The following is a 10,072-nucleotide window of genomic DNA, read 5'->3' as shown; positions in this document are numbered from 1 at the left end:
CTGCCAAAAGCATCTCATGTCCCCTTTTTGCTCTCCTGATTTTTCTCCTCAGTATCCTACTGCCTTTATACTCTTCTAGGGAGTCACTTGATCCCTGCTGTCTATACCTAATATATGCTTCCTTCTTATTCTTGACCAAAAACTCAACTTCTCTAGTCATCTTACAGCTACCGGCCTTGCCCTTCACACTATTAGGAACATACTGTCTCTGGACTCTTGTTATCTCATTTTTGAAGGCTTCCCATTTTCCAGCCATCCCTTTATCAATTTTTCACATGATACATTAATCATCTAGGTGAAGGAACTGAGGCACTCTGGCTAAGTTTGCAGACAGTACAAAGATAGATTGAGAGACAGGCAGCATTGAGGAGACAGGGAGGCTACATGAGGATTTGTTCAGGTTAGAAAAGTGGGCAAAAAAGTGGCAGATGATGTACAATGTGGGAAAGTGAGAGATCATGCACTTTAGTAGGTCGAATAAAGGCATGGACTATTTTCTAAATGGGGAAAAGATTCTGAAGTCTTAAGTGCAAAGAGACTTGGGAGTTCCACTTCAGGATTCTCTCAAGGTAAACTTGCAGGTTGACTCAGTAGTTAGGAAGGCAGTGATTGCATTTATCTTGAGAGGACTTGAATATAAAAGCAGGGATGTATTTCTGAGACTATAAGGCTCTGATCAGACCACGTTTGGAATAATGTGTGCGGTTTTGAGCCCTGAAGCATTTTCAGAGGAGGTTCACGAGAATAGTCCCAAGAATGAAAAGCTTAACATATGAGGAACGTTTGAGGACTCTGCATCTACACTCAATGGAGTTTAGAAGGATGAGGGGGAGCTACTTGAAACATACAGAATACTGAATGACCTGGACAGAGTAGATGTTGGGAAGCTGTTTCCATTGGTAGGACAGACTAGGAGCTGAGGACGCAGATTAGAGTAAAGTTAAGACCTTTTGGCGTGGAAATAAGGAAACGCCTCTTCAGCCAGAGTGATGAATCTATGAAATTCATTGCCACAGAAGGCTGTGGAGGCCAGGTTATTGAGTAAGTTTCAGATTGAGATAGATAGGTTCTTGAGTATCATGGGGATCAAGGGTTACAGGTAGAAAGCGGGACAATGGGGTTGACAAACTTTTCAGCCATGTTTGAATGACAGAGCGGACCCAATGGGCTGAATGACCTAATTTCTGCTCCTGTGTCTTACAGTTTTATCTGCAAATATCCACCCCCAATCAACTTTTGAAAGTTCTTGCCTAATACCATTAAAATTGGCCTTCCTCTATTTTAGAGCTTTAACTTTTAAATCATCCTCTCCTTTTCCATGACTATTTTAAAACTAATAGAAATTATGGTCACTGGCCCCAAAGTGCTCCCCCACTAACACGTCACTGCCTTATTTCCCATTAGTAGGTACATTCACATACATTTCTGGTAGGTACATCCACATACTGAATCAGAAAACTTTCTTGTACACACTTAACAAATTCCTCTCCACCCAACCCTTAACACTATGGCAGTCCCAGTCTACATGTGTTTGTTAGATTAATCAATTTCTTCTATCACTAGATGACATTCAATTACAAGCTATGAAAGAAGTGAAAAGGAAGTTCTATTTGGAACAATTTAAAAGAAAGCACTGTCGACAAAAAATGGCTCTACTACAAACAGGATCCTTTCTGTTTCAAAGCCATCATTCATTTTCCACACCAGTAACAGCTGATAATATAGCTGTTATTGACATATACTAAAAAAGGAATGAATGGCAGCTCTGGAATAGCTTCAAGTAATGAGAAGCATTCCAAGCCTCTCACTGTTTGTATAAGCTGGAATCTCAACTCTTGTATTTAAATAGATACTGTGTCTTACATCCAGCCATCAGAAAGTTGGCAGTAAACAAACGTCAAGACATTTTCTGAGCAATCAAACATAACTTTTTGCCTAATAATAATCAAAATTCATGGATCCCAGATTTTGGAAATCACAGATAGGTTTAAAAAAAAGCCAATTTATAATCGAACAATCGTAACAGTTTTTCTTCCATGTTAGCAAATAACAAATTTACTTTACATCTTTAAAATTTTACATTGGACAATAGCATTGGCACACTGACTAACTTTTGCTATGTTCCAAGTGACCCTTGACCCCACTTGACGTGATCCACCAAGCCCAAACCAACTTGAAACGAACCCCCTTACAAAAAAAATAATCAGTAAGATCCTACTACAACTCAATTCTGAAGTTGCCCATTTCAGAAACATAATGTAGTAAAAAGGATTCCCAAGGCATGTTACAAGAGCAAAACCAAACAATCTGACCCAGCCCTAACTGAAGGCGATTAAAGAGTTAGGTTTTAAGGAGTGTCCCAAAGGAATACAAGAGGTTTACAGAGTGAAAAGAGTAATAGAGCAGAGATCTTGCAGGGTTATAGCAGTAGACCAGATTATAAACACAGGGACAAAGTCATAGACAGATTAAATGAGAGGATTAAATTTAAAAATGAGGTGTGTTGGTGGGCCAGGAGCCAACATAAATCAGTAAGCACATGAATGTTACATGACTGGGACCTGATCCAAGTTAAAATACAAGCAGCAGAAGTTTGAATGAGCTCAAGTTTATTGACAGTGGAAGATCTAATGGGATTGCTTACAACATTTTCCCACATTTCAAATAAGCAAAGTCAACTCGGTACAGCAACACATTTATAAAAAAACAAAAGAACTGTGAATGCTGTAAATCAGAAGCAAAAATAGAGGTTGCTGGGAAAGCTCAGCAGGTCTACCAGCATCTGTGAAGAGAAATTAAGTTAACATTTCAGGTCTGGTGACCCTTCCTCAGAACTGATGATAGCTAGGAAAATGTCAGATAATATGCAGAAGATAGATTGGGGGAAGGGGTAAGGAGTAAATGATAGGTAGGGAAGAGCTCAAAGAGAGAAGAAAGGAGTCGATAACAATCTGGTTGGGAGGGTGAATAGCTGTTAATGGATCCTAGTTGGCTAATAATAGGCAGTGTGTAAAGGCAGACAATGTGATAACAAGACCTAGTGTGCAGAGTTAGGGGGTTAGGACATGGGCGAGTTCAGGCCCTAAAATTACTGAACTTGATATTGAGTCCAGAGGGCTTTGGGGTCCCGAAGCAGAAAATGAGGTGTTGTTCTTAGAGCTTCGCTGGAGCAAGCCTGAGACAGAAATGCTGGCCAGGGAACAGTGTGGCATGTTAAAATGGCAGGCAATTGGAAGTTCAAGACCCTGAGGGCAAAATCAAATTTTAATTATAGAGACAAGAGAACTTGCAGTCCAAAACTGTCTGACGTGACGGCTTTGAATTGATAGAAATTGGGCAGAGTGCCATAAGTATTAGATTGGCAGAAGAGACAAGGACCCAAGAGCACAGCCTTAGAGTAAAGGGAAGACCCTTTAGAACTGAGACAAGGAGAAACTTCTTTAGCCAGATAATAGTGGATCTGTGGAATTCATTGCCACAGAAGGTTATGGTGGCCAGGTTATTGATTATATTTAAAACAGAGATAGATAGATTCTTGATTGCCAAGGGGATCAAAGGTTATGGGGAGAAAGTGGGGAAAATGGGGTTGAAAAACCTATCAGAGCTGAAAATGTGTTGCTGGAAAAGCGCAGCATGTCAGGCAGCATCCAAGGAGCAAGAGAATCGACGTTTCAGGCATGAGCCCTTTTTCCAGCAACACATTTTCAGCTCTGATCTCCAGCATCTGCAGTCCTCACTTTCTCCTTGAAAAACCTATCAGCCATGATTAAATGGCATAGTGGACTCGATGGGCCAAATGGTATAATTTCTGTTTCTATATCTTATGGTCTAAAGTTATTTACTGCGAACCAGGTGCTGATGATATTATCCAAGAATACCACAAAATATAAAGTAAATATGTTATTTGACTTCCAACTGCATGCAAACAAAACTATTAGTTAGAAAAACACAATTATATACATTCAGATAACTTGCATTCAATGGGACACACAATATCTACCATTCCATAAATGCATAGTCAGAAGTTTAGCAGCAAAGCCATGTTTAAAATGGACGCAAAGAATCTGACAACATAGCTCCCAAAAGCCACATAATTTCTCTAGATTCAACTGTAGCCAAAGCAGAAAATCAGACTATCTTAAGATTCAATCACAAATAGTCATTAAATAATTCAATGACTGTATGATTGTCATTGACTATTTCTAGTGCTAAACAGAAAAACAGGGAGGAATCCCAGAATAATTGATTTTGCTTTGTGGACTGATCAAAATTAGAAGAGATCCATCTAAACACAAATGAGAGACATCTTCAAACATCATCTCTTTCTCAAGAGGGAGGCTTCCAGGACAAGCCAGCTAAATCCTTTTGCACTGAACCAGGTTAGCAAGAGTCACAATCAGCAGTTCCATTGACGTGGAATAAAGGAGTCTTTGCTTACTCTCTGCTTAGTTCACCTATAGGAACACCTCACTGAATCTGTCTGTGTTTCAACTCCTTCACTTCAGAAAGAGTATTTTTAAGCAAGCTAGACCTGCAACAACATAGTGTTTATCTTTTGTTACTTTAACTCCTCAAATATGTACTTTTTGCTAGCTATTAGCTCCACCTCATTCACCCAAGTGGCTTTCAGAATAGAATAGCAATTTATTGTCATTTGTATTTATAAAAATACAGTGAGATGTGTATAAGTTGCCAAAATTTGGCACTACTTTGGCACCAGTTGTGCACTAAACCAACTTTTTAAACCTTGTTTAAAACACAAAACTGTGCTGCTGGTTGTTTTTAACTTGTAACATTTGGAAAATAAAAAGGGGGTTAACATTCGAGCTTATACAAATTCTCAGTTCACAAAGTACTCTGAGGAAATACCTGATGTGGTCATGACAGTTTTCCAAAGGTCCTTCAAAGAAGTGTTATTAGGGAGGTGGACTTTAAGGAGGAATTATAAAATAGGGGGCAGAGGCAAAGAGATTCATGGAAACTTCAGCAATATACCTGTTTCTGCGACTCCATCAGGTCAGCTTCCAACTTTACTTCTTTGTTTTGCAAAATCTGATATTCGTTTTTCATAGATTCCAGTTCAGTCTCCAGGATACGCACTTGGCTGAACTGCAACAATATTACAATAATGTGTGCATGATATTACATCAAAACATGTTAGATATATAGTTCAGAGAACAATATTTTAATTATTTTGATAACGTTAAATTTAGTGTTATAATTCATTGGAATTTAGAAGAATATGGGGGGGGATCTTATAGAAACATATAAAATTATGAAGGGAACAGATAAGATTAACATAGAGAGGATGTTTCCAATGGTGGGTGAAACTAAGATATGATGGCATAGCCTCAAAATTAAGGGGAGCAGATTTAGGACTGAATTGAGAAGGAACTTCACCCGGAGGGTTGTGAATCTATTGAATTCCCTGCCCGGTGAAGTAGTTGATGCTACTTCAGTAAATATTTTTAAGGCTAATGTAAATTTTTTTGAACAATAAAGGAATTAAGGGTTATGGTGAGAAGGCAAGTAAGTGGAGCTGAGGCCACAAAAAGGTCAGCCATGATCTTGTTGAATGACAGAGCAGGCCCAAAGGGCCAGATGGCCTACTGCTCCTAGTTCTTCTGTTCTTATATAATAACAGATTTTGTCCTTTGAAACTTGTATATGGGGATTGTTTTTAAATCATAATATTGCACACCATTATAAATTCATGTAGCATAAACAAATGAAATGCAACTGCAGTCATACAGAAGAGAAGTCAGATTATAAGCAGTTCCAACACACCAGCTGTATTATAGATTACACTAGTCCAGCTGGAGTGAGTGAAGATACAAACAGAAAACACAAACACAAATCTATTTGTTTAATTAATATTGATGAAATTCCATGGACTTATCATTGTCCCATTTAAAAAGAGACTACTTTGCTGTAAATGCCACAATTCAATTGACTTTGCAAACTGCTTTTTAACTTTATACTATTACTTGTGCAACAAAACATTATGCTTGACTTGTAAGTAAGGGAAGATAGTGTATTTACCCAGCTCTGCATTTCTGGATGCCTCAGCTTAAAAATAAACATTTCAAAATCCTCGAGCTGACTGCAAGGTTTCAGTGCGGAGCTAAATGGCTACTGTATAATTGCAGTGTCCTAATCTACACTGAAATCTAACTCAAGCTCTAGATACTTTTGAAAAAGCTACTTCTCTATGATACCCTTAATCTAAAAAAGCTTTTCACCTCCTGCAACCACTGATAATTAAAATAATCGAAAAGCTTGATTGCAACTACAGTGGTGCTAATGTCCAGAAAATAAGTTTTGTTTTATTGCTCAATATCATTTGCAGTGCTCCAATTAACAGGCACATACAATACCTTATTCTTTGCCTCTTGCAATGACTTTGTAACAGATCCAATCTCCTTTGTCAGTGACAAATTTTCTTGGTGCTTTCCTTGAAGTTCTAGCTTCAGATGGTCTCGATTAGAATGCACTTGATCCAAACCCAATTCTAGGATCTTTATCTGAATTTAAGTCAGTGTTTGGGATTAGTAATTTGCACATTTGCTATTTTCACCCACCCCGCACAGAAATAGTTATAAATTTGTTTCACTAAAATCAGCAGGAGCTAATATAGGAGCTCAAAGATTTGTTGAATTTATGAAGTGGATCTTTATTTTATGGAACCTTTGTTTGCCAGCTACATAAAGACATAATGGAGTGTTTCTGTGCAAAATGATCCCTCAAATCAGCCTTGTCTCCCCGGCTAACACAAACTGGTTTCAATCTTAAGTTAAAGCCTTGTAAGCTTCAAATGTTTGTCGGAATTCCTCCAAACAATACTCAATTATTTCCTTGCACCAAACCAGATTTGAATTTGGTCCGATTTGCATTTGTTCAATTTTGGACGGACATATATTTCTAAGTTGGATATACTTTCACCCTCTTCCGAAAATGTTGAATTTTGGTATGTTTGGAATATTTGGCTTGTAGGCCTTACATGTGAGATAAAAACAACAAGCAACAACCATTCTTTTTGAACACAAGGGATTACAGCCAAATTGGATCCTGCTCACTAAAGAGCTTTGTACACAAGCCCTACAAACAATGTTTGCGAGTGGGAGCATTGGCTGATTTTGCTTTGCATCATAAAGGATATTGTACCAACTGCACCTCCACAATGGCGATCACCTAATTTCAAAAGACTTGTGATTTAAAATGGAGATCTTAAGAACTCAAGAAGTACAAGCAGGAATAAACCATTCAGCCCCTCAAGCTTGTTCTGCCAGTCAGATCATTGTTGAACTTCTTCACATTCTTACCACAAGGATCATTGAGTTGACTAAGTCTCTAGAATGCTTAAATTAAAATATATTAGATCAGGACAACCGAGCAATGTACAGTTCAAATAATGTTCAGTTTGTACACTGTTTAACTCAATGATATACAATTTTTACTTGATAATGTCAATACCTTCTCTTTGGCCTCCTGAAGGTGTTGCAGCATTGTCATAGATTGGCTATCTAGGCTCTTTTTCTCTGCCCTTAGTACACTTGTCTCCTTAGCCAGTGAATCTAGATCTAATAACTTTGGGAGCATACAGTGAGGAAACAAAACACGAGACATATTAAACATTTAAAATAAGTGAGGCTCTTTAGAAATTCAGGGATCAGAAATATTAGTAAATACTGAAATCAATTTTAAAAAGCAAGAAGAATATTAGGAAAGAGTTTGCAAACAGAAAAGGCAGGAAAAAGTAACCAAGCTTTGCATTTGTCAGCAATTATTAAGTTCAATATGTTGTTGTAGCATGAAATTTTAAAAAGTTACCCAAGGTACTTTGAAATTCCATTGAGCTTGCTTATAATGATCCTAATGTCTCTCAACATGTCCTACACTGCAACATAAAAGTTGTAAATAACTGCTCAAAAGTTGAACCTTAAGTTGAAGCAGGTCTAATGAAAAGAGAATATATTGTTTCTCAGGACCTCTTACATCTCAAAACTTTAAAGCAAATGAAATACCATGGAGCATTCAATACACAGTTGAATTTACTTTTCTTAAATAAGAGATACATATTTCATTGGAATGGCAAGTTACACTTTAAAAGCATAAATTGACCATTTGTACATACTGGAAAGTTACAAATCAAACTTTATGAATCTCTCAATTGTGTGCAAATTGGACCTCACCTTAATATAAACAGAATTTACAGCATGGTCATAGGGCATTCATCCCAATATGTCTGTGCTAAAGTTTATGTTTCACACAAGTCTTTTCCCTTAATTCATCTTGCCCAAGCAGTCATATGTGACTGAATGTAGCATAAAGTTACCCAAGCAAAATTAAGGTCAATGGGAATTAATGAGAAAACTTTCTATTCAAGGATAATGGTTATAGTTGCTGGAAGTCAGTGATCTTAATTCCAGGACATCAATGCAGGGGTTCCTCACGACAGTGTGTTAGGCACAACCATCTTCGGCTGCTTCATCAATGACTGTCCCTATATCATATAGTATGAAATGGGGATGTTTGCTGATGATCGCACAATCTTCAACTCCTCATATGCTGAAACAGTCCATAGCAAAATGCAGTGAAACCTGGGCAAGATTCAGGCTTGGGTTGACAAGTGGCAAGTAACATTCCCATTACTCAGGTACCAGACAATGACCACCTCCAATAAGAAAGGATCAAACCATCATCCCATGACATTCAGTAGTGTTGGAATCACTGAATTTTCCATTACAAACATCCTGGGGTTTACCGTTGACCAGAAACTGAACTGAACTAGGCATATAAATACCACGGCTGCAAGAGCAGGTGAGGGGCTCAGGATGCTGGAGCAAGTAATTCACCTCCTAACTCCCCAAAGCCGGTCCACCATCTACAAGGCCCAAGTCGGGAATATTATGGAATACTCTCCACTTGCCTGGATGGATGCTACTGTAACAGTACTTAAGAAGATTGACACCATCCCAAATAGCCTATCTGATTGGCACCCCATCCACCACCACTGATGCTCAGAAGCAGCAACAGGTACCATCCTCAAGATGCAGGACAGAAATTGACCAAGAGTGCTTCAGACAGCACATTCTAAACTCTCAACCATCTAAAAGGACAAGGTTAGCAGATCCATGGGAACACCATCATTCACAAGTTCTTCTCAAAGCTTCAAAGCACCCTCACTTGGAAATACACCCTTCGGTCCAACTCATCTATGCTGACCAGACAGCCTAAATAAATCTACTCCCATTTGCCAGCATTTGGCCCATATTCTTGTAAATATTTCCTATTCATATACCCATCCAGATGCCTTTTAAATATTGTAATTGTATCAGATTCCACCATTTTTTCAGGCATTTCATTCCATACATGCACCACCCCGTGTATGAAAATGTTGCCCCTTACGTCCAGTTAAGTTTTCCCCTCTCACCTTAAACCTAAGCTCTCTAGTTTTGGATTCTGCTACCATGGGGAAAACCACTTGGACTCTGACGCTCCAGGAAAAACATCCCCAGTCTATTCAGCCTCTCCCTATAGCTCAAACCCTCCAACCCTGGCAACATGTTTGTAAATCTTTTCTGAACCCTTTCAAGTTTCACAACATTCTTCCTATAGCAGGGAGACCAGAATTACATGCAATATTCCAAAAGTGGCCTAACCAATGTCCTGTGCAGCCACAACATGACCTCCCAACTACTTTACTCTATGCACTGACCAGCAAAGGCAAGCTTACTCAACGCCTTCTTCACCATCCTGTCTACCTGCAACTCAAGAAACTATGAACCTACACTCCAAGGTCTCTCTGTTAAGCAACACTCCCCAGAACTTTCATTACTTCTTCAAAAACTCAATCAGGTTAGTGAGACACTATTTTCCACACAAAAAGCCATGTTGCCTATCCCGAATCAGTCCTTGCCTTTCCAAATAGATGTAAATCCTGTCCCTCAGGATTCCCTCAAAAAACATGCCCAAACTGATAGGAGAAAGTGAGGACTGCTGGAGATCAGAGCTGAAAATGTGTTGCTGGAAAAGCGCAGCAGGTCAGGCAGCATCGAAGGAGCAGGAGAAT

At 38.7% G+C, this 10,072-nt stretch overlaps 1 protein-coding gene across 2 annotated transcripts in view; it reads right to left on the bottom strand.

Moving 5' to 3' along the window:
• Nucleotides 1-10,072, bottom strand: part of ninl (ninein-like) — a 151,720-nt gene that overhangs the window by 6,151 nt on the left and 135,497 nt on the right. For both annotated transcript variants that reach the window (XM_043696419.1, XM_043696420.1), the window contains exons 22-24: nucleotides 7,474-7,587; nucleotides 6,378-6,524; nucleotides 4,996-5,109 (exon numbers count right to left, since the gene is read on the bottom strand). In XM_043696419.1, the coding sequence (XP_043552354.1) occupies nucleotides 4,996-5,109; nucleotides 6,378-6,524; nucleotides 7,474-7,587 (375 nt within the window). The remainder of the gene's footprint in view (nucleotides 1-4,995; nucleotides 5,110-6,377; nucleotides 6,525-7,473; nucleotides 7,588-10,072) is intronic.

This window comes from Chiloscyllium plagiosum, chromosome 9 (assembly GCF_004010195.1).
Source record: "Chiloscyllium plagiosum isolate BGI_BamShark_2017 chromosome 9, ASM401019v2, whole genome shotgun sequence".
Taxonomy (NCBI): Eukaryota; Metazoa; Chordata; class Chondrichthyes; order Orectolobiformes; family Hemiscylliidae; genus Chiloscyllium; species Chiloscyllium plagiosum.
Note: the sequence above shows the minus strand (reverse complement) of the source record. Positions and strands in the feature narration are given on the sequence as shown.